Source organism: Cotesia glomerata, linkage group LG8 (assembly GCF_020080835.1).
Source record: "Cotesia glomerata isolate CgM1 linkage group LG8, MPM_Cglom_v2.3, whole genome shotgun sequence".
NCBI lineage: Eukaryota > Metazoa > Arthropoda > Insecta > Hymenoptera > Braconidae > Cotesia > Cotesia glomerata.
In genome coordinates this window covers 17,267,993-17,292,951 of record NC_058165.1, presented here as the reverse complement: position 1 = coordinate 17,292,951, position 24,959 = coordinate 17,267,993, and the positions used below count along the sequence as shown (strand labels likewise).

At 28.1% G+C, this 24,959-nt stretch overlaps 3 protein-coding genes across 6 annotated transcripts; 1 reads left to right on the top strand and 2 right to left on the bottom strand.

The window, feature by feature from the left end:
* Positions 1–464: 464 nt before the first annotated feature.
* On the bottom strand, positions 465–4,182 carry LOC123270382 (transmembrane and ubiquitin-like domain-containing protein 1). 3 transcript variants are annotated; one of them, XM_044736401.1, is made up of 4 exons: positions 4,026–4,182; positions 3,456–3,789; positions 1,632–1,932; positions 465–1,151 (listed from the first exon to the last, which is right to left on the bottom strand). In XM_044736401.1, exons 2-4 carry the CDS (start codon positions 3,754–3,756, stop codon positions 707–709), a joined length of 1,047 nt encoding a protein of 348 aa, XP_044592336.1. In that variant the 5' UTR covers positions 3,757–3,789; positions 4,026–4,182; the 3' UTR covers positions 465–706. The 3 variants fall into 3 exon arrangements, with proteins under 3 accessions (XP_044592336.1, XP_044592337.1, XP_044592338.1); XM_044736402.1 differs by having other exon boundaries at positions 4,022–4,176; XM_044736403.1 differs by lacking the exon at positions 4,026–4,182 and adding an exon at positions 3,906–3,923.
* A 2,220-nt stretch (positions 4,183–6,402) lies between these two features.
* LOC123270381 (probable phenylalanine--tRNA ligase, mitochondrial) lies at positions 6,403–12,045 on the top strand. Its single transcript, XM_044736400.1, has 3 exons — positions 6,403–7,210; positions 9,840–10,132; positions 11,696–12,045. Exons 1-3 carry the CDS (start codon positions 6,487–6,489, stop codon positions 11,990–11,992), a joined length of 1,314 nt encoding a protein of 437 aa, XP_044592335.1. The 5' UTR covers positions 6,403–6,486; the 3' UTR covers positions 11,993–12,045.
* Positions 12,046–13,712: 1,667 nt separating this feature from the next.
* LOC123270249 (probable phospholipid-transporting ATPase IIB) lies at positions 13,713–24,361 on the bottom strand. 2 transcript variants are annotated; one of them, XM_044736217.1, is made up of 6 exons: positions 24,172–24,361; positions 23,839–24,092; positions 21,334–21,478; positions 18,823–19,728; positions 17,805–18,122; positions 13,713–15,701 (listed from the first exon to the last, which is right to left on the bottom strand). In XM_044736217.1, exons 2-6 carry the CDS (start codon positions 24,009–24,011, stop codon positions 13,947–13,949), a joined length of 3,297 nt encoding a protein of 1,098 aa, XP_044592152.1. In that variant the 5' UTR covers positions 24,012–24,092; positions 24,172–24,361; the 3' UTR covers positions 13,713–13,946. The 2 variants fall into 2 exon arrangements, with proteins under 2 accessions (XP_044592152.1, XP_044592153.1); XM_044736218.1 differs by lacking the exons at positions 23,839–24,092; positions 24,172–24,361 and adding an exon at positions 21,786–22,066.
* Between the last annotated feature and the right edge of the window lie 598 nt (positions 24,362–24,959).

Here is a 24,959-nt window from a genome sequence, read left to right as displayed (position 1 = left end):
ATTAAAATCAAGTTAATTTTTCTATCAATATCAAAAGATCAAACAATTATTTTCATTCGATAAAAAAAATACTAAATTTGTTTGGTCTGCAAACTTGATCAATAAAAATAATCAAAACTCAAAAGACAAAAAAAAATTCAAGACTATTTCCTGCTTAATTAACAATTGACTCGTTGGACAGTACGACTAAACAATAAAATATACAACGTTACATTTATATATTAATATCTATTAATTGATCAACATAACTATTGAAAAATGAGAAATCTATTACGAAACAATATATATATTTATATATATTAATATTAAAATTAAATAATAAATCGTTGATCATAAATCCAGTGACCAACGATGTATCTTTTTTGGCCAGTAATTTATAAACTTTTTGACTTGTAAATAAACATGTATAAATAATTAACCATCAATGATTTACAACTAAGTACAACAAAACAAACCGTGCTTTGTTTTATCCAATCACAAATAATAATTTTTTTTCTTATTTAATTTAAATTAAATGCTTCGACAGAAAACAGGAAACCCAGGTGACTTTTTTTCTTTAATAAAAAATTTATCTTACATTAGAGAAATAATTTCTCCGGGGAAAAAAAACCCGGTAAGTTTCCTGGAGTGAATCAAAATCAAAATCAGTCGTGCAAGTGTCTGGGTAATAAATAAATTTAATCCGTGAATAATTTAAAAATAAAAATTACTCGACTTCCCTCAAGCTTTCTTGGTCCGGGAAGAAATTGCCGAAGAGAGCGAGAGTGAACAGCGCAGTGAGAACGTAGAGCGCTAAAGTGGTGGACACTGTGAACAGCTGAGTGTAGTGATACCTGCAGTACCACGCGAAGGCCAGTAGCATGGTCAAAATACTGACTAGCAGTCTGCTGAGGTCCCACTCCTGGTGCAGGGAACTGATCCCGCTGTCGCCGTTGGGCACGTTCTGGAACGCGGGGTTGCTGTTGCCAGAATACCGGGAGGAAGTTGACTGCGAAGGGGTCGGTAGCAAGGGCTGGTGGACTAAACAGTGGACCACGCAGTTGTGGAATAGTCCGCATTTCTCTAGAGTTTCGCTGTCTGGCTGCAGAACTTGGCCGTTGAATACTAGACGGACTCGCTTTTGGGCGTCTAGTTCTACTTGGAAATGTCTCCTGTAATTAATTAATTTATTTATTAATTAATGAGCAACCTGGCAGTCACTATGTGACTGCTGTAATGTGAACAAAATGAATTTTGTTAAATAGCACTGTACTTTGTTAACTATTAAAGTTTTTAAAGATATAAGCTCATCTTGATGTTACACTCATAAAGAGCTTTCATTTAAGTACCCACATGCATTTTCAATATATTTCTCATATATACATATATATAATATATATAAATATATGAAAAATTGATGTGGGTACTCAAATGAAAGGTCTCGATGAGTGTAATGTTGGGATGAGTTTATATCTTTAAAAATGTCAGTAGTTGACAAGATACAATGTAATTTCTTAATTATTGATATTTTTAAAGATGTAGCTTATCTTGATGTTACGCTCATCAAGAGCTTGCATTTGAATACCCACATGCATTTTCAATATATTTTTCATATATACATATATATAATATGTGAAATTTATAAAATATACCTTTTAAATTCGCTCAACATTTCCTTCAAGCGGCCAGTTACTATTTTTTGGTCGTCGTTGATGAACTTCAACTTGATTGTTATTTCATTGTCTTCATCGCAAGTTTCTCGAGCACTGTCTGTTGGTTCTGATGGAGCTGACGGGGCTGATTGGTCAGTTTCTTCTGACTTGGTAGTGTCATTAGATGGTAATTTAACGGGTCTGTGCAGTAAATTCGTATCTTCGTTTAATGAATCCATAGCTTCTATCAATACTTGTTCGGAAGTTCCTGTTGCTAATGAGCCAGTTGCTTCTGGTGTAGCTGTGAAATTTATTTTTAATTATTATTCATCGAAATTTATGATGAGATGGCTAGCTAATTGGAATATTAATTTATTTCTTTAAATATTTTAATAAAATAAGTAGCAAGAAAGTATTTTAAAAAATAATTCTTGATAAATGAATTATAAAATTTTATAAACAAAAATTGATTTTAAAAAAATTAATTACCAAAAAATTATTTTATAAAATAATTTTCAACTGGCAACCTTGCAGTCACTATGTGACTGCCGTAACTTGTGAACAACAAATAAATAAAATTTTACTTTATTGGATAATCACTTTTGTTAAATTGAACTGTACTTTCTTAAATATTGACGTTTTTTAAGATATAAGCTCATCCCAATGTTACATTTATCAAGAGCTTTTATTTGAGTACCCACATGCATTTTTAATATATTTTTCATATATACATATATGTATTATATATTTATAGAAAATATATATAATATATATAAATATAAAGAAAAATTGATGTAGGTACTCAAATGAAAGGTCTTGATGAGTGTAATGTCGGGGTGTTCTTATATCGTTGAAAATGTCAATAGTTCACGGGATACAAGGTCATTTCTTCATTATTGACATTTTTTAAGATATAAGCTCCATCCCGATGTTACACTCATCAAGAGCTTTCATTTGAATACCCACAAGGCATTTTTTATATATTTCATATATTTGATATTTGTGAAATATATATAATATGTCATTTATATGAAAATTTGATGTGGGTATTCAAATAAAAGGTCTTGATGAGCGTAATATCGGAGTGAGCTTATATCTTTAAAAATGTCAATAGTTGACAAGATACAATGTAATTTCTTAATTATTGATATTTTTAAACATATAAGCTCATCCTGATGTTATACTCATCGAGACCTTTTATTTGAATACCCACATGGCTTTTTTTTATATATTTTATATATTTAACATTTCTGAAATATATATAATATATAAAATATATGAAAATTTGATGTGGGTACTCAAATGAAAGGTCTCGATGAGCTTATCATCGGGATGAGCTTATATCTTTAAAAATGTCAATAGTTTTTAAGATACAAGGTCATTTCTTAATTATTGACATTTTTAAAGATATAATCTCATCCCGATGTTACACTCATCGAGACCTTTCATTTGAATACCTACATGACATTTTTCATATATTTTATATATTTGATATTTGTAAAATATAAATAATATATATTAATATATGAAAAATTGATGTGGGTACTCAAATGAAAGGTTTTTATGAGTGTAATGTCGGAATGAGCTTATATCTTCAAAAATTTCAATAGTTCATAAGATACAAGGTCATTTCTTAATTATGTAGAGATACAATCTGGTGTAGCTGTGAAATTTATTTTTATTTATTATTCTTCGAAATTTATGATGAAAATAGCTAGCTAATTAAAATATTAATCTATTTTTAAAAATTAAGTTGCAAAAAAAAAAATTTTAATAAATTTTTATAAACTAAATAATTAAAAAAAAAAAAAGTAATTGTATTACCTGGACCACTATGAACAGGACAATTTGGTTCAGCTTCATTGCTACTGTCAGGACTGTCACTCTGTACAATAGTCTCTTCACTAGACTCATCAGCACTAGAGTTCCTGGTGTCAATTCTTGACGTGTTTGCCCTGAGCTCTGCGATTCTTGTTCTTGTTCTGTGCTGGAGTATCAAAACAGTCCGGATCAACGGTTGCTCGGATATATTCGTGGAGCACCATGCTATGTAGCCGATTAATATTACTGCTGCAACTATGAAGAAGTCTGTAACTTCGTCGCCTACTCCTTCTATCAAAGTCATTTTAATCTTCTGATTTTTTTATTTTTAATCCACCTGAAAAATTAATAATAATTAATTGAAAAAAATTTTTAAACTTGACAATTAAAAAAAATAAAAAATAAATAAATTACTGTCAAGAGAAAATGAAAAAAAAAAAAGTGTGAAAACACCTGACATATTTCAATTAACTAAACTATTTACAAGATAAAATATGTGTATATAATAATAACAAAAATAATAATAATAAATGAAATGAAAGGCCAAAAAGTGGAAACCTTCTACCTACTTACTGTAATTGTAAATTCAACCTCTGACGCACAACAGTAATTTGTAATCACTATGAACGATATTTATGATTAATAATTATCACTATGAGGTATTAATTATTAATTAAAATTTATAAATATTTACCTCTGACAGAACTAACTGTATTTTTATGTATACTTATACTAATTACTGATACTAATAAATATTTTTTGGTTTTTCTATAAATAATTATTCAGCCATAGAGTTTTTTTGACATGACAGATGAGTCAGATGTTAAGTGTAGTTTACTTTTTCGCCGTCAGCGCGGCAAGTATTTTTTTTAAGATGGCGCTTATTCCCGCCGTAGATGTTTCCACCATTTTAACAGTTCTCTTATTTATTTTGTGTTTACAAAAACTTGATCTTGCAAATTTTTTACAAATTTGGTATTTATAATTAATTTTTTTTTTAATTTATACAATTATTTTATGTAAATAGAATTTGTCTTTAATTTTTTTATTTTATTCAGTAAAAAAAGTTAACAATACCGGTAAGTTGTCAAATAATGGTGACAAAGTAGACAAAGTTACAATACTAAAGTTAGCCGACGTTTTTAATTTTTTGATTTTTTTTCAATAATTGAATTAGAACAAAAAAATATTTTTTAAAAATTGCACTTACAGTTTTTAAGTTTTTTACAAATAAATTTTTTTTTTTTCTAATAATTTTTTCAATAAAAAAAAATTCTAAAAATTTTTAGATGTCGGCCTAACTTAATTTTCATGACAAAATTAGCTGTCACTTCAAAATTTTTTACTTTTATTGAACACAAAAATTTGTTCCAAAAAATTTATTTGTAAAAATTAGCATTTTTTATTTTTTTAAATTTCTACATGTCAAGTTTTTTTGCTATAATTTATTTGTTATAAAATTTTTAAATATATGCTAAATTAATTTTCATCAAATAATGTCAAAATTATGATACTGAATTTTTAGATTTTTACAACAATAAAATTGTGAAAAAAAACGATGACACTGAAATTAACAGATACTTGACAAATTTTTGATTTTTTTTTGAGAAATTTAGTTTTTAAAGATGGAATTTTTAGAGTAAATTTTTTATGCTATAGTTTATTTACTAAAAAAATTTATAAAAAATAAGTTAGCCAACATTTAAAAATTAAAAAAATTTTTTTTCATTGAAAAAATGATTACGAAAAAATAAAAAAAAAAATTTAATTTGTAAAAAACTTTAAAAACTGTAAGTGGAATTTTTTAAAAATATTTTTTTGTTCTAATTTAATTATTAAAAAAAAATTAAAAACGTCGGCTAACTTTAGTATTATAAAAAATTTATAAAAATTACTACGTCTCTCAATTTTAATATCATAATTTTTCTTAAAAAATAAATTAGGTCTATAAGATTATTTTTGAAAAATTGCATTTATAATTTTTTGAAGTTTTTAAAGATTGAATTTTTTAATGATACTAAAATCAACAGATATTTGAAAATTTTTTAGATTTTACATTTAAATTGTTATTAAAAAAAAAAATTTCACATGTAAAAATTAAAAAAAATTAGGACGAATTTTAAAAAATATTGTTTTTTATCATAAATTATTTTTAGAAAAATTCTCAGATGTTTGTTGATTTGAGTATCATATTTTTTAATTAAATAAATTATTCTTGCCATAATTATGATACTCAAATTAACAGACATTTATCAATTTTTTGGATTTTTATAGCAAATGAATTATTATGAAAAAATTTTATAAAAAAATTTCACATCAAGAAATTAAAAAAAACTACAAGTGCGAATTTTTAAAAAATATTTTTTTTTATTATAGATTTGTCGTAAAAATTAAAAAAAAAAATTGAAGATGTCTACTGACTTTAGTATTATCCATAATTTGTTTAAAAAATTCAAAAAATTGTTAGATTTCTCAATTTTAGTATCACAAAAAATTTGTAAAAATTTAATTATTTTTATGAAAATTAAGTAAGCCGAAATCTAAAAATTTTTGTTTTTTTTCATTGAAAAAATTAAAAAAAAAATTATGAAAATTAATTTAGCATATATTTAATAATTTTAAGAATTTTATAGCAAATAAATTATGGCAAAAAAAATTGACGTAGAAATTTAAAAAAATAAAAAATGCAATTTTTTAAAAATAATGTTTTGGAACAAATTTTTTTGATAAATAAAATTAAAAAATTGTTAAGTGACTGTTAACTGCTAACTTGAGTGTCATAAAAAAATTTCATTTGTAATAAAATTGAAAAACTGTGAGAGCAATTTAAAAAAATAATTTTTCGTTATAATTTTATTCTCAGAATTATCTGATACATGCGCAGTAGATCAAAAAACACAACCTAGAAATTTAAATAACTAACCAAGTTACATAAAAAACAATAATATATTTATAAACAATGAACAACGCAGTAACAATATAAAAAAAGTGACACCAAAAAATTAAGTGATAAATTAATAATAATAAAACAAAAATGTATCTTCTCGCAAAATTAATCCAAAATAAACAGCTGAAATTGTTGCTCCGAAATTGTTCAACTGCGGCAAAAGCAAACAAAAAATACGCGGGAGAGCTTGAGCTCCTGGGGAAAAAATACACCACCGACGACTGGACAAATTTAACTCCGAAAATCATCTCCAAGCTGGACAAGAACCTGCACACGAGGCAGTACCACCCTCTGTCGCATGTCAGACAGAAAATAGTGAACTATTTCTACAAAAACTTCAGGAACAAGTGCGGGAACCCGACCTTCAGCGTCTGCGACAATCTGCCGCCAGTGGTGAGCGTGTACCAGAACTTTGACTCGCTGCTGATCCCCAAGGACCATGTCAGCAGGAGTAAAGACGACTGCTATTATGTCAACAGTGAGACTTTGCTGAGAGCACACACGACTGCTCACCAGGTAGAGCTGATAAAAATGGGCCTGGACAATTTTTTAGTTGTGGGTGATGTCTATCGCAGGGATGAAATTGACTCGACCCACTACCCGGTTTTCCACCAGGTCGATGCTGTAAGACTTTGTGTGCGCGAAGAAGTTTTTAAGAATGTTTGTAGTTCTGAGAGCTTGCAGCTGTTTGAAGTTAAGGGAAAGGAAAGTGAGGATAAACAGGCGGTGCATACTCTTGAGGCGGTAAAGATTATGGAGCATGAGTTGAAGACTGTTTTGGTTGGTCTTGCTCAGGCGCTTTTTGGCTCAGGTCAGTTTTTTATGACTAAAATTAGCAGACAATAATTTTTTAATTTTTTTTAAAGAAAAATTTTAATTATAGTTTTTTTTACAATTTTTACGTAGAATTTTTTTTTATAAATTAGCAAAAACTTGATATTTTTATTTTTTTATTTTTCAATTAGTTGTAGACAAAAAATTTTTTTAATTGTATTGAATTTTATTTTTTTTTTTATTTTATTTCAATAAACAAACCCAACAGCCTAGGCCATTAACAGGGTTAATAATACAATCGTTAGTACATAAGAAAAATAAATTTTTGATGTATAACAAGATGACTTATAGCTAGCATAGTGATTTCATTCATTTATACTCATAAAAATTGCTGAGTAATTATTGCTTATTACTTATTAATTATTACCTATTAAAAATTACTTATTAACTATTAATTCATAATTGCACATCTTTAACGCCACTTAGTTGCTAGTTTGCCAAGTAACGCAGTTACATAGCCATTAGGACAATTCAACATATCAAGTGCAGGTTCCCATTGATAAAAGCGATTCACTGTATTAGAGATGCGATATATTGGCGCTGCCTGAGATAAGTTAGATTTAGCAATAGGTATGTACATTGGAGTTTGATTTCTCATACCTAAGACTGGTATCTTAAATTTAAACAGTGATAGCAATTGAGGACAATCCACCAAGTTGTTAAATAATTTAGTTGCAAAGGAGAATTCCGCACAGATGCGTCTTTCATCGAGAGTAAGATATTCGCATTCTTTGCATAGCGTGAGATCTGCAATTCCCCGAGCCGGATAAAGTCCAGTTTTTTTCCAAATTAAAAATTTTAAAAACCTTCTTTGAACTCTTTCAATCTTAGTGGACTGTCCTGATTGAGTAGGAGACCATACTAGCGAAGCATACTCAAGTTTTGGTCTAACAAATGTATTATATAACAATTTAATGGCATTAAGATTATTAAAGTTTTTTTAAACTCGAGTAATGAACCCTAGCGTTTTCCAGGCTTCAGACATAATATTATTAATGTGCGTTGCAAAAGTAAGTTTACTGTCAAATGTTACCCCAAGTATTTTGACTGTAGTACTCTTATCTAAAATTTTTCCAGATATGTTGTAGTCAAAGTTGATAATATTTTTCCTCCGAGTGAGTGTTAATACGCAACATTTGTCAGCATTGAGTTGCAGCCCATTGTCCTTACACCATTGCACCATGCATTCAATGTTACGTTGTAAAAATATGCAATCATTTAAATTATGTATTCTCATATACAGCTTAGAGTCATCAGCAAATAAATCAAAGTAACAGGAAGTATGCTGTGCTAGATTATTGATAAAGACAAGAAATAAGAGAGGACCAAGGTTGGATCCTTGAGGAACTCCCGAAGTAAAAATATAGGGTTTAGACCTATATCCCATATAATATACAATATTTTCCCTGCTGACTAGGTATGAAGTTAATAAGCACATGAAGAGAGTAGTTAATCCTAGTTCACGCAGTCTATTAAGCAATATTCTGATGTCAACCTTATCAAATGCTTTAGCAAAATCTGCACAAAATACGTCAAGTTGTTCCGCAGCAGTAAGAGTTTCATTAGCAAGCTGAGTGAAATATACTAAATTAGTTACTGTTGAGCGTTTGGGCATAAAGCCATGCTGAAGTGGAGAGACAATGGACTGAAACTCACTGAAGACTGTTTCATAGATATACATCTCCAGTACTTTGGAGAACGAGCAAAGTATTGCTATGGGTCTGGACAGAGTAACATCTGTCAAGTTTCCAGTCTTAGGTATGGGGCATACTTTGGACTGTTTCCAGATATCAGGAAAAGTTCCATGAATAATTGAAGATTGTATAATAATTGTTAGTGGAATACTGAATGCTTCAGCGCATTCGCGCACAATACAACAAGGAATACCATCTGTACCAGCAGACCATTTGTTTGGCAATTTTTTACAATACCTGATTAGCAGACTACTTATTAATTATTTTTTTAAATTAACAAACTTGTTGTAAAAAAAATATTAAAGAAACATTTCAACTATAGTTTTTTTTTACAATCTTTACATGTAGAAATTTTTTTTTTTATAAATTAGCGGAAAATTGATTTTTTTTCAACGAATTAATTGTAGAAAAAAATTTTTTTTAATTTTCATAGTTTTTTTTTACAATTTCTACATATGGAATTTTTTTTTAATAAATTGAAAATTTTATTTTTAAAAATTAAGTACACTTAATTTTTGGATTTTATTTAATAAATAAAATTTTTGTAGAAAAATATATAAATAAAAAATTCCATTTATTGATTTTTTTTTTTTTTATTTCTACATGTTGAATTTTTTTTACAATTTTTTTTTTTTTTTTCATAAATTATACATTTTTTTTTTTTTTTATAATTTATCACATTTAATTTTTCGATTTTTTTTTTAAATATCATTAAAAATAAATTATTTGTAGATAAATATTTTTGAAAAAATCTAATTCACAGTTTTTTTTACAATTTCAACGTTAAATTTTTTTTACGAATATTCTTTTATAATTTAATAAAAAAAAAATGATTAACTGTGTAAATTTCATCATCATTTTTTTCTGTATTGCTTACAATAATTGACAACTGAAATTTAAAATAATTTTTAGGAATAAAATATCGCTGGAAAGACGAGTACTTTCCATTCACTCACCCATCCTGGGAGCTGGAGGTCTTCTACAACGACCAATGGATAGAAGTCCTGGGTTGTGGACTCATCAGGCATGAGATTCTCAAAAACTCAGGAGTGAATGACCGCATTGGTTGGGCCTTTGGACTTGGGCTAGAGAGGCTTGCTATGTGCTTTTATGATATCAAGGACATCAGGTTGTTCTGGAGCGAGGACTCGGGATTCTTGAACCAGTTTAGGTTTGATGATCCCGATACGCCGGTCAAGTACAAGGTATAGAGAGTATTAATTTAGTGTCATTGCAAAATTCTCTATCTCTAGATACATAATTAAGAAATGACCTTGTATCTTGTAAACTATTGACATTTTCAAAGATATAAGCTCATCCCGATGCTACACTCATCGAGACCTTTCATTTGAGTACCCACATCAAATTTTTAATATATTTTATATAATATATATATATATATATATATATATATATATATATATATATATATATATATATATATATATATATATATATCACAAATATATATATCACAAATGACAAATATATAAAATATATAAAAAATGCCATGTGAATATTCGAATGAAAGCTCTTGATGAGTATAACATCGGGATGAGCTTATATCTTTAAAAATGTCAATAATTAAGAAATGACTTTGTATTTTGAAAACTATTGACATTATTAAAGATGTAAGCTCATCCCGGTATTACACTCATCGAGACCTTTCATTAGAATACCCATATTGAATTTTCATATATTTTATATATTATCTATATTTCACAAATACCAAATATATAAAATATATGAAAATTTAGTGTGGGTACTCAAATGAAAGGTCTTGATGAGTGTAATGTCGGGATGAGCTTATATTTTTAAAAATGTCAATAATTAAGAAGTTGCATTGTATCTTGTCAAATATTGACGTATTTGAAGATATAAGCTCATCTCGACATTACACTCAACGAGACCTTTCATTTGAGTACCCACATCAATTTTTCATATATTTTATATATTATATATATATTTCACGAATATTAAATATATAAAATATATAAGAAATGCCATGAGGGTATTCAAATTAAAGGTCTTGATGAGTGTAACATCAGGATGAGTTTATTTTATATCTTTAAAAATATCAATAGTTAAGAAATGACCTTGTATCTTGTGAACTATTCATATTTTTAATGATATAAGTTCATCCTGATGTCACTCTCATCGAAATCTTTCATTTGAGTACCTACATCAAATTTTCATATATTTTATATATTATATATAATATATATTTCACAAATACCAATATATATAATATATATTAAAAATGCCATGTGGGTATTCAAATGAAAGGTCTCGATGAGTGTAACATCGGAATGAGCTTATATCTTTAAAATTGTCAATAATTAAGAAATTATATTGTATCTTGAGAACTATTAATAATTTAAAAGATATAAGCTCACCCCGACATTACACTCACCGAGACCTTTCATTTGAGTACCCACATCAATTTTTCATATATTTTATATTTATATATATATATATATATATATATATATATATATATATATATATATATATATATATATATATGAAAAATATATCGAAAAAGCATGTGGGTACTCAAATGAAAGCTCTTGATGAGTGTAACATCGGGATGATCTTATATGCTTAAAAACGTCAATAGTTAAGAAAGTACAGTGCAATTTCACAAAATTCATTATTTAATAAAGCAAAAATTTATGTAAGGTTGCTAATTTCCATTTTTTAATTTAATAATTAATTGTTTTTATTTATTATTAATTTATAAAAATGATTGTAATTTTTTATTCCAGCCAATCAGTATTTACCCACAACTAGCAAATGACATCAGCTTCTGGCTTCCAGTAGACACAGAGTACTCGTCAAATGACTTCTACGACCTGGCTCGAGAGCATGGAGGCGATATAATCGAACAGATTAAATTGATAGACCAGTTCACGCACCCCAAGACTAAAAAAGTCTCACATTGCTACAGAATTATCTATAGACACATGGAGCGTACGCTAACGCAAAAAGAAGCCTCTGCTGTACATAGAAAAATCCAAGAAGCTGCTGCTAGTGAATTAAAAGTTGAGCTTCGTATTAAATAATTTACTCACCTCATATATATATTATGTATAAATAAATAATGTAAAAATAACAGGTAAATAATTAGATTTAATAAATTACTTTATTCAATGCAATTATAAAGTACATAATAAAGCAAATGTTATTTTATTTAAATAAAAAAAAACTATAAGTTAACAATTTTTAGTTTTGTCTTATCACATCTATTTTTTTGTTACAGGTATGAAAAGTATCATCATTCTTTATTTTAAATATTTATCAAGGATAGTGGAATTTTAAAAATTTTATTTTTGAGGAATGATGCGGATTTTTTTTGTAAAAATACATATTTAAAAAAAAAGTTTAAGATTATTTTTTAATAGTTTATTAAAAATATAAATAAATATTGTGCCGTGTTACAGTAGCAGTAAAGATGTCAAATTCTAAAACTTAAAAATATTTTTTTACAAATTAAATCAATTAAAAATCAACAATCCCTTTTAATTCTTATCTGGTTGAGAAAAAAAAAAAAAAATTCATGTCATAAAATAATCTAAAACATCCTCACAGCGTCTGTAACGCGACACGATCTCCAGTATTTACAATGTGGTAATCAGAAAAAATAGACTCGGAAAAAATTTTAAAGTTATGAAAAATTTATATTATTTCATTAAAATTATTATAAAATAAAAATTACTATCAAACTTGCAGTCACTATGTGACTGCCGTGACTTGTTAACTATTAATAAATAAAATTTTGCTTTATTAATAATGACTTTTGTTAAGTTGCACTGTATTTTCTTAACTATTGACGTTTTTAAAGAAATAAGCTCATCCCGATGTTACAATCATCAAGATCTTTCAATTGAATACCCACATGGCATTTTTTATAAATTTTATATATATGGTATTTGTGAAATATATATGATATATAAAATATATGAAAATTTGATGTGGGTACTCAAATGAAAGGTATCGATGAGTGTAATGTCGAGGTGAGCTTATATCTTTAAAAATGTCAATAGTTTTCAGGATACTGTAATTTCTTAATTATTGACATTTTTTAAGATATAAGCTCATCCTGATGTTACACTCATCAAGACCTTTCATCTGAATACCCACAAGGCATTCTTTATATATTTCATATATATGGTATTTATGAAATATATAAAATATATGAAAATTTGATGTGGGTACTCAAATGAAAGCTCTCGATGAGTGTAATGTCGAGGTGAGCTTATATTTTTAAAAATGTCAATAATTCTCAAGATACTAGGTCATTTCTTAATTATTGATTTTTTTAAACATATAAGGTCATCCCGACGTTACACTCATCAAGATCTTTCATTTGAGTACCCACATGGCATTTTTTATATATTTTATTTATGATATTTGTGAAATATATATGATATATAAAATATATAAAAAATTGATGTGGGTACTCAAATGAAAGGTCTCGATGAGTGTAATGTCGGGGTGAGCTTATATTTTTAAAAATGTCAATAATTCTCAAGATACAAGGTCATTTCTTAATTATTAACATTTTTAAAGATATAAGCTCACCCCGACATTACACTTATCGAGACCTTTTATTTGAGTATCCACATCAAATTTTCATATATTATATATATTTTACAAATACCAAATATATAAAATATATGAAAAATTGATGTGGGTACTCAAATTAAAGGTCTCGATGAGCATAACATCAACATGAGCTTATATCTTTAAAAATGTTAATCGTTCTCAAGATACAAGGTAATTTCTTATGTATCTAGAGAGTTTTCAGCCTAACTATCATAATAAATTGACTATTAGTAAAAATGATATAAAACCTTGAGGCACAAATTCGACCTTTGCTCTGACACTAAATTTAACTCAAAAAACCGAAAAAATTTTTCTTATTCTCTTATAAAAATATAAATTTTTCATAACTTAAAAACATTTTCCACTCTATTTTCCCTCAAATCTTCCAATATACACTCTCCACCCCAAAATTCACGACAACTTAGAATAACTAGGCGGTGAAAATTTCTTCCTCAAGAACTTTAAAATATAAAGCGGCAAGCAAGAAACCAGGGTGATAACCAAGACCTTCCAGAGAAAATCCGTCGTAGTAATAAAATCACTATCAAAGTCCTTGAGAACAAACAAGCTCAGCAGATAAAGCGCTAGAGACAAAAACTCCGCTAGAACCATAATATGATGCCAAGTTCTTATCGTCAGCGCCACCATAATGAGTTCTGTTAGCACTAACGCAGAAAAACTAATCGCCACAATATGAATGAACTCGTCCTCAAACATAACCAATGCTCCATACATAATAACACCTCCCTGATAAATACTAATCAAGACCCACATAAAGAAAGTCTTGTAGGACAAACTTCGTCCTTTACTGAGTTCCTTGTACAGTTCCGGGAACCTTATAGCGACTTCTCTACTCACGTCTTTATCAAGCACCAATGAGAACACAGGGAACATAGTGAAGAGCGTTGCGTAGCCTACTATCAGGAACCCCTGGTAGAGGGCGACACTGGAGAGGTAGAACACAGCCGAAAAAACAGCTTGCATTGTGGAGATTATTAACCCTCGGTGGATTACAAACTGGCTCAGCGCTGCGGAGCGCTTGTAGCTTCTTCTTCCGTGGACTATTAGCAGGTTGGACAAGTGGCTGAACTGCGAGATAGAAAAGTCAGCTGCTAAGGAAGCTTGTCTTCCTTCTAGACCTTCAATCCCAATTCCTGCGTCAGCTGCTTGGATCATTGACACATCATTCCCTCCGTCTCCAACCGCAGCAGTTCTTTTCTGAGTGTGGCTCTGGATTAATTTCACCACATCAGCTTTTTGGGTTGGAGAACAGCGGCAGCAAACAACTGCTGGAGACCCACAAGCTAATTCCATGAATTCTTGCTGGTAATATTGAAGACATACTTCTAGAGAATCTCCACCGATCACTAGAGCGCAGTCTTGCTTCTTGCGGAAGGTATTAAGCTCAAGATGAGCGTCTGTCCTTGAAACCACGGACTTGAACACGTGCAAGCTTTGATTTCTGGACACTAACCTAGAAGATTTAGCGATGCAAGTCGCGGTTTCAAGCTTGTCCCCGGTTAGCATCCAGATTTTGATCCCAGCATTGCGAAGAAGCTCCAAAGTCGGGCGGACTCGCTCCTGGAGACGGTCTTCGACTCCAGTAACGCAGATGAGCTCCATCTCGCGCTCTAGAGACTCGATCACTGCCGCTACGCGGGTTGGTCTGTCGTTCATGGCGCAACGAGCTGCGTTATAGCGAGTTTCGAAGTCTAGGTACTGGTCCTCGGTCAGGTGCTTCTTGGCGAAGACTAGAGTCCGGAGACCCTCTCGCGCCATGTTTCCGCACTCCTCGTCCATCCAGTCGTTGTACTGGACTATTCCGGACATTACTACGTCCGCGCCTTTTAGGTAGAACATTATTTCGGAGGTTGATAGGTCTTTTACGATTATTCCCATGCGCTTTGTCTCGGAGGTGAAGGGAAAGACTTGGAGGATTGTGAAGGACAGGATTTGACCGTTGATCGCTTTTAGTTGCATTGAGGTCCGGTCGCGGCTGAACAGTGTGAGGCCGATGTCTTCCGTCCACCGGACTAGGGCTACTTCGTCGGGGCTTGAGGCTTGGTAGTTTCGCTGCTGCTCGGGGTAGTAGTGACGGTCGGACTCGGTTTGGCTTTGGATTGAACCGGTTTCTGTTTCTGTTGTTTCTACGCTCACGGTGTCCAGCTGGAAATTTTTTTTTTTTAGATAATTAAGTTAGTTTTTTTTTTAATTAGTAATTTTTTTAAAATAATTATTTTTTAAAAATCAATTATCTATACTAATATTGTAAAGAGGAAAGATTTGATTGTTTGTTTGTTTGCATTGAATAGGCTCCGAAACTACTGAACCGATTCGAAAAATTCTTTCACTGTTGGGAAGCTACACTATCCCCGGGTGACATAGGCTATATTACATCATAATTAATGTTGAAATTTTTGTTAAATACCCGTGCGAAGCCGGGGTGGACTGCTAGTAATTTATAATTTTATCTAATCGCTGATTTTTTAATCAAATTTTCTATTTATAATTTTTTTACAAAAATTACTGAAATATTTTGATTTTTAAGTTTTGTAAAAAATTAGTATTTTTTTTTATAATTTTATATTTTTTCATAATTACTCATTAAAAGAAAAAAAAATACAAATATCTAATTAAAAATTTTTCAATAAAATTAGAACTTTTTTTTAATCAATAATTTTTTCACAAAAATTATTAAAGTATTTTTTTAATTTAGAAATTTTTTGGAAAATGAGTATTATTTTTATATCACTACTTTTTTTTAAGTTAATTATTATTTTAAAAAAAAATTAGTCATTTTTTATTTTAAATATACTGATAGAATAATTTATTAACTGTTAATAAATATCTACTAAATTTTTTAATACATCATCAAAATAAAATTAATACATCATGTATTGAAAAATAAATTATCAAAATTTAATAGAGCTCATAAATTATTTCCAAATTCTTTCATCAGTGTACTTATAAAAAATTGACTTGATGTAAAAACGAAGAAGTTTTGACTCAAAAAGATCATTTTAAAAGGTTTGATTCTCTTGAATTACTTCAATTAAAATAATTTATTTGAATTTTATGGTATACTTTTAATTAAATTTAATTAAAAATAAAAATTTTTAAATAACGTAAAATTATCAAAAATTCATTAAACAATTTTTTTACTCAATTCAAAATTATCTTTTTTGTTAAAAAATATTTTACTGTAATCAAGTTAATTTTTCTATTAGTGTCCGAGAGAGTTAAACAATTATATTTTTATCTACTTGTACTATATCTTATTACTTGTACTATGTAAAAAAAAATCAATTCCAATTAAGATGATAAAATTGTTTGGACTCTCAATTTGATCATCAATAAAATCAACCAAAACTTAAAAAATGACAAATAAATAAAAAAAAATTTTTTGCTAAATCAACATTTAATTTGCTATAAAAAAAAAGGTAATTTTGGACCATAACTAAGTGAAAAATCAACATTTAAAATTTTTTTTATTCTACTTGTTTTTACGGTGCATTTATGATAAAAAATGTCGTGAAAAGAAAAAATAAAGACTTCAATAGCTTTTTTGTCTTTAAAAGTTAGAAAAAATATTGGCTTTCATGTTTTTAAATAAAATTTCAATTTTTGATGTTTTGATGTTTTTAATGCCGTAAGATGGACGGCGGAGTTCCTAGGGTTCACCTTTACAAGCATGGTATGTGAGTGTATTCCGTACATGCTTGTAAATTAAATATATATTAGAATATAATAATAATAATAATAATAATAATAATAATAATAATATTATAACATTATATGATGTTATATGATATTATATATTATAATGTATATATATATATATATATATATATATATATATATATATATATATATGCTATATATATATAGCATATATATATATATATATATGCTATATATATATATATATATATATATATATATATATATGTATATATATATATATATGTATAATATAAATACTATATAGCATAAATATAATATAAATAAATATAATTTTTTTTTTTTTTTTTTTAATTGAAATATCTTTATTTATCAAATTTTATTTTTTTGATGTTTTTCATATACTTTTTTTTTTTTTAAAATACATAAAAAAAACGAACAATTTAAAAAAGAAATTTTCTACGGCCAAAAATGGGGTTGACCTCACTTGTAAATAATTATCAAAAAATTAATAAATCATTTTAAAAATAAACGAATAATTTTTTCATCATAATAATTATTATTAATTATTAAAAACTCCCAACTAACCTGTTTATTAACATCATCATAAACCGGCGTAACATTATGACAAAGCGCCAGCGCATGAACAGCTTCATAAATCCTGGTGCTTTCACTCCTCCTGACCTTCCCGCGATTCAAGGTCGTCTTTGAGGGTGAATTTTCTCCACCCACCGGATAATAATTCTTGAGGACACTAGTGATCTCATCAAAGGTCTCCTGGCCATAGGAAGCAGTTCCCAGGTGTAGTTTCTTAAAAACCATCTTGTTCTGCGTCAAAGTTCCAGTTTTATCGCTCAGCAAATAAGAAATCCTTCCTAGTTCTTCAGGAATAGTCGTGGTCCTTACCTAGTGATACGAAATGACGGTCATTTTTAACTTTGGTCAAATCACGAAATATTGACGAGCAAATGCTCGAAATAAAGATTTCGATAGCTTTTTCGCCTTGAAAAGTTGAAAAAAATTTTAGCCTCATGTTTTTGGATAAAATTTCTATTTTATTTTTTTTTTTATATATTTTTTTTGAAAAGTAAATAAAAAAACGAAATAGAAAAAAAAAAATTGAATATCACAATTTTTTAAAAAATTTATAAATTTTTTGAAAATTTGTTAAAATTGTCATAATCAACATTTTTTTTTTAATTGTTCATTTTTTTATGTATTTTTCAAAAAAAAAATATATCAATAAAATCAAATATAAATTTCATTAAAAAAAAATGAAAATGAAAATGGTTCACTTGTAAATATTTACCATATCTATCAATACGAACATAAAATTTTTTAAAAATTCTGACGGCAATGAACAAATCTGGCTTGCTCAACTATTTAGATAGAAAATGACCGTCACCAATTCTATAAATGCTTGTAAATTAATTAAAATTAAATAAAACGAATACAAATGAATTAAAATTAATAATTTCTTTAAAAATAATATTTTTTTTTTTTCAAAAATTTTTCGGTCATTTTTTGGTCAAGTTTTAAAATTTTTAAAATTTTTCTAGTTAATCAATTAACGAGCACATGCTTTGCTTTACATCCGTATTCTTACCACAGTCCCGGCGATCTCCTTATCTCGCTGAATAGTCCAGGCATAGAAGGTCTTTCCCATGTCGAGGTTGATGCGCAAGCTGATGGGGATAATATAAGAGAAGAGCAGAACAAACCGGAACATGTAGCAATACCAAGGCCCACCGAATCCCTTGAGACACATCATCACCAGAGAAAGGCCTATCACCGCGCAGAAGAGGACCTTGGTCAGCTGGTTGATTTCTCTGTCCAGCAGCCCGATCTTGGACCTGGGCGCCGAATGATTCATCAGCGACCGGGTCTCCTGTCCAGTGTAGACAACAATTCCTAGAGCTGACCCAGAAGCTACAGCTGTGTTTGCCCAGAGGGTGTTGTCCACCCCGAGACTCTCCTCGTTAGTACCTTCGTCCTCGCGGGTGAACGTCCCGATGAACCCGTGGATGTCCTTCTGGGGTTTCTCCACATAAAGGCTGGCTTTTATGTCGAATAATTGGCTGTCGTGATCCAGCTTTTGGGTCTGAGGCACCGCCAGCCGCAACTTCCAGTCAGTCTCTCCGTCCAGTTGGTCCGTTCTCACGAAACAAGCTCCGGACTTCTCGGTGGTTCTAAGCAGCACCAAGTCTGCTGGTACTCTCTGGCCTTTCTCGACTACTATCATGTCCCCGACCTTCAGCTTGGAGCTAGGCACCAGTTCCGGCTGGTCTGTTCCTCGGAGCAGGCGCTGGTACTTCTGGTTGTTTATCTCTTTGTCTCTTTTGTAGCGCCGGTAGTCGTCCACTGCCTCTCGGCAGATTGTTACTGATAAGACGAAGCACAGTGGCCCCCAGTAGGTGTATAGATACCCGATTCTTATTTCTGGGATGAACTGCGAGCTTGCCATTATTAGAAAGTACAGGTTCAAGAAGAATTTGAATTGTTGGAATAATACCTGGAAAAAATAAATTTTTATTAGAAAAATATTAATATTTTAGTAATTAATAAAAATTAATAATTAATTTATCTATATTATTAAGAGAATAACAAAAATTTTATCCAGGATAGTTATATGATAAAATCAGTTTTTTTTTTAGTGAAATTTAGTGTCATTGCAAAGGTCTTGACTTGAATTTGAGCCTTTTCAAGGTTTCATATTATTCTTACCAATAGTCAATTTATTATGATAAGTATTTAGGCTGCATTCGAAAATTCTCTATCTCTAGATACATAATTAAGAAATGACCTTGTATCTTGTAAACTATTGACATTTTCAAAGATATAAGCTCATCCCGATGCTACACTCATCGAGACCTTTCATTTGAGTACCCACATCAAATTTTTAATATATTTTATATATTACATATACTTCAAAAATATAAAATATATAAAAAATGCCATGTGGGTATTCAAATGAAAGGTCTCGATGAGTGTAACATCGGGATGAGCTTATATGTTTAAAAATATCAATAATTAAGAAATGACCTTGTATCTTGTGAACTATTGACATTTTTAAAGATATAAGCTTAACCCGATGTTACACCCATCAAGACCTTTCATTTGAGTACCCACATCAATTTTTCATATATTTATATATATGTATACATAAAAAATATATCAAAATACATGTAGGTACTCAAATGAAAGCTCTTGATGAGTGTATCATCAGAATGAGCTTATATCTTTAAAAATGTTAATAATTAAGAAATGACCTTGTATCTTGTGACTTAATTGACATTTTTAAAGATATAAGCTCATCCCGATGTTACACTCATTAAGACCTTTCATTTGAAGAGCTTTACTAGTATTAAAGTTTGATGGATTTCCATCGAACTTATGTACAGAGAGGATGTCTCTCGACCAATAGGGAAGATGGAAGTGTCCATCTCTCGGCTTGAATTAGATCCACTAGTCATTTGACCAAGATGACATGAAACTTTCATTATATATATATATATATATATATATATATATATATATATATATATATATATATATATATATATATATATACAATCGGTCATGAAAATATCTTTAATAATAATATTAGAGACACTAATCTTTAAAAATGTTAATAATTAAGAAATGACCTTGTATCTTGTGAACTATTGACATTTTTAAAGATTTAAGCTCACCCTGACATTACACTCATCGAGACTTTTCATTTGAGTACCCACATCAATTTTTCATATATTCATATATATGATATATATGTATATATGAAAAATATATCAAAAATGCATGTGGGTACTCAAATGAAACCTCTTGATGAGTGTAACATCGGGATGAGTTTATATCTTTAAGTTAAAAACGTCAATATTTAAGAAAGTACAGTGCAATTTCACAAAAGTCATTATTTAATAGAACAAAATTTTATTTATTTATAGTTCACACGGTTGCTAGTTGAAAATAATTTTTCAAAATAATTTTTTGGTAATTAATTTTTTTAAAATTAATTTTTGTTTTCATAGTTAAGTCCAGCATTCCACATAAATCCACATTGGAAAAAATTTTCCTTATTCTCATAATTATATAAACTATAAAAAGTTAAAAAGCTTACTAGTGGTAAAAAAGTAATGATGTTATATTTCTGATTTCTGATGACATTTGTAGGAAACTTCTCCGTCATAGGCATTCCGAGGTGGATTGTCCTTGACTTGTACTCTCGTTCCCGCCGACATCTTCTCCACATCCATGTACAGCATCTGCAAACCAATAATCAGTAAATTTTCAAACTACTGTCTTAAAATAATAAAATAACAGACGTTTAAAAATTTATCTAAATTTTTAAATTGTTTCAAATAAAATTTCAAATTTAATAAAAAAAAAATATCTTTTTTTGTAGCAATTGATTTTTTTAACTACTAAAAAATATCAGTGTCATAAAAATAAAAAATATCAAAATTTTTTTGTTGTCTATTTTACAATCATACGATTAATACTTATTAAAAATTCACATAAAATTTTTAATAAAAAAAATAGAGGCCTGAAAAAATAAATAAAACAAATCACCTTGCCCACGATCCGGCATTTCGTGGTTTTGTTATCAAAGGAATGTCTTCCTTGGACGTTCTGATAACGTTACTTTGATTTTCCATTCTTATTTATTTATTTCTTGTTTCCAACCACTTACATTACTACTATTATGATAATAGACCGCGTTAAGCCTAATTAAATAGATAACAACGCCAAAAATAAACGATAAACAGACAATTAAAGTATTAAAAATAGATAAAGTAGTAGAACAAGAGAATTAGTCATTTATTGACAATTGACACTGGCTGAGACTGACATACATAGTAACAATAATTTTAGTATAGCATCCGTGACATACACTGTAGCCATTCATGTTTTTGCTTTTCAAAGTGCGTCATGCTAATATCGATACTTTAATACTCGATTTATTAAATCATTTATAAAATTGAAAAATCAGCTGACATCTGTCAAATTTTTTATTGCAAAATAATTTGATGCAAAAAATTTCACTTTTAATTAGAATTTTTATTTTTTTTTTATATAAAATAATTTTTAAATTTTTGAATTATTAAAAAGAAATTCACTCAATAAATTCAAAAAATTAATGTCATTAAAATTAAGATTTTTACCAAAAAACTATTTAAAAATTTTTTTTTTATTTTTACATGTTAAATTTTTTTGTAGTAATTTAACGACATTAAAGTTATCAGTCACTTCACTAATTTTTTAATTTTATTTAACAAAAAAATTTCTTCCAAAAAATTATTTTTAAAAAATTGCATTTTTAATTTTTTGAAATTTCTACATGTTAATTTTTTATTTCTAATTTTTTTTACACTAATTTCTTTCTTAAAAAATTCTAAAATTTATTAAATATCTGCTACTTTAATTTTCATAGTAATTTATTGAAAAAAATTTTTTTAATTATCAAATATCTGCAAATTAATTTTCAGATAATTTATTAAATTGAAAAACTCAGCTGACACCTGTCAAATTTTTTATTGCAAAATAAATTGAGGTAAAAAAATGAAAAAAAATTGCATTTTTAATAAAAATTTTTATTTTTTTCTTGGAAAATAATTTTTTAATTTTAGAATTATTAAAAAAAAATTCACTCAATAAATTAAAAAATTAATGACATTAATTTTAGCATTTTTTCAAAAAATTATTTTTAAAAAACTGAATTTTTCATTTTTTTTCATTTTTACAAGTCAAAATTATTTTGTAGTAATTTATTTAAAAAAATAATTTTTTTTTTAATATCAAACATCTGCTAAATTAATTTCCACAGATAATTTATTAAATTGAAAAATCAGCTGACACCTGTCAAATTTTTTATTGCAAAATAAACTGATGTAAAAAAATGAAAAAGAATTGCATTTTTAATAAAAATTTTTATTTTTTTCTTGGAAAATAATTTTTCAATTTTAGAATTATTAAAAAAAAATTCACTCAATAAATTAAAAAATTAATGACATTAATTTTAGCATTTTTTTTTTTTAATTATTTTAAAAAAACTGAATTTTTAATTTTTTACATGTCAAAGTTTTTGTGTAACAATTTATTTAAAAAAAAAAAAATTTTAATTATTAAACACCTGCTAAATTAATTTTCACAAATAATTTATTAAATTATTTATTAAATTGAAAAATCAGCTGACACCTATCAAATTTTTTTAGGCAAAATAAATTGATGCAAAAAAAAAGTTTCAATTTTAATTAAAATTTTTATTTTTTTCTAGAAAAATAATTTTTTACTTTTTGAATTATGGAAAAAAAATTCACTTATTGAATTTAAAAATTAATGACATTAAAATTAGCATTTTTTTCAAAAAATTATTTTTACAAATCTGAATTTTTAATTGTTTTTAATTTTTACATGTCAAATTTTTTTTTAGTCATTTATTTAAAAAAAAATTTTTTTTAATCATTAAACCTGCTAAATTAATTTTTACAGATAATTTATTTAATTATTTATCAATTACCGTATAAAAATTAATCGAGATGACAGTATCGATATCTTTCACATCAGAGGGCGCGAAATTTTAATTTTAATGCAAAATAATTTTAATAAACGTCAAATTACTAACCCGCAGAAAAGACACTTGATAAAGTGCCCACAGGCGTTCAACCGGCGGTTCCGCTTGATAATCGGGCGAAAATTATCGTCCGGCTGGATGAGATAGTCAGTCTCGTCATCCATCTCGAAATCCCGCTCCCGGTCCTCTGTTGTCATTCTCAGTGGCATCTCTTCTAACCTCATCCTGCTGCAGTAGGTGAATTCTTAACAACTGACATTTGCTGCAGTAATCTCATCGAACTTTATATATATTTATTGTTCGACCTAGAAATTTATATGATTTGTCACTATTTATATTTATGTTCACAAGTATTATTATTTAAAGTTGTAAAATTGGTAATACGTGTCACTTTTCACTTGGAAGACCGAAGCTCAGGAGACTTGTGCGCTAACTGGGTACTTTTTTTAGTTTTTCACAATTTTTAATTTATTTTTGTGGTTTTTTTTTAATTAATTAGCAGTGGAGTGTTGGAAGATCTTTCAGGGTATTTGCAAGTGAAAATAATACAGCACTGAGGAGGCGGCCATCTTTATATTATATTTTAAATACGCCATTTTTGTGGCGCATGCGCGCTTTCTATTTTCTGTCATTTGAAAATTTATGAAAATTAATTTAGCATATATTTAATAATTTTCAGAATTTTATAACAAATAAATTATGGCAAAAAAAATGAGAAAAAAAAATTGACTTGTAGAAATTTAAAAAAATAAAAAATGCAATTTTTTAAAAATAGTTTTTTCAAACAAATTTTTTTGTTAAATAAAATTAAAAAATTGTAAAGCGACAGCTAACTTTAAAGTCATAAATTTATTAAATGACAATAAAGTTAGCAATCACTCAAACATTTTTTTATTTTTTTAATCCGAAAATACGCTGTAGAAAGAATAAAAAAAATTAGGAAAACGGTTGACCCTGAAGGCCATCCCTGCAACTTCCCGCTAATTCCATACTTAGGCGCTTAAAATTGCTCCAATGGCGTTTTTGAGCTCTTCGAGCTCAAAAATACAATTTATGGGTTATTTTGAGCTCTCCCAGCTCAAAGAGATTGTTTTCCTATGCTTTTGAGCTCGAAGAGCTGATAGGGATTTGATGACACTATTTTTTGAATTTTTAAACCGCAATAACTTTTG

Bases quoted from the DNA above. Each gene is read 5' to 3' on its own strand.
- LOC123270382 (XM_044736401.1), bottom strand. From the start codon at position 3,756: ATGACTTTGATAGAAGGAGTAGGCGACGAAGTTACAGACTTCTTCATA. The intron at 1,933-3,455 runs GTAATACAATTA...TAAATTTCACAG, and splicing joins TCCTGTTCATAGTGGTCCAG to CTACACCAGAAGCAACTGGC. The intron at 1,152-1,631 runs GTATATTTTATA...AATTAATTACAG, and splicing joins ATGTTGAGCGAATTTAAAAG to GAGACATTTCCAAGTAGAAC.
- LOC123270381 (XM_044736400.1), top strand. From the start codon at position 6,487: ATGTATCTTCTCGCAAAATTAATCCAAAATAAACAGCTGAAATTGTTG. The intron at 7,211-9,839 runs GTCAGTTTTTTA...AATAATTTTTAG, and splicing joins TCAGGCGCTTTTTGGCTCAG to GAATAAAATATCGCTGGAAA. The intron at 10,133-11,695 runs GTATAGAGAGTA...TTTTTATTCCAG, and splicing joins ATACGCCGGTCAAGTACAAG to CCAATCAGTATTTACCCACA.
- LOC123270249 (XM_044736217.1), bottom strand. From the start codon at position 24,011: ATGAGGTTAGAAGAGATGCCACTGAGAATGACAACAGAGGACCGGGAG. The intron at 18,123-18,822 runs GTAAGAATACGG...TCGTATCACTAG, and splicing joins AGGAGATCGCCGGGACTGTG to GTAAGGACCACGACTATTCC. The intron at 15,702-17,804 runs GTTAGTTGGGAG...AAAAATTTCCAG, and splicing joins ATGATGATGTTAATAAACAG to CTGGACACCGTGAGCGTAGA.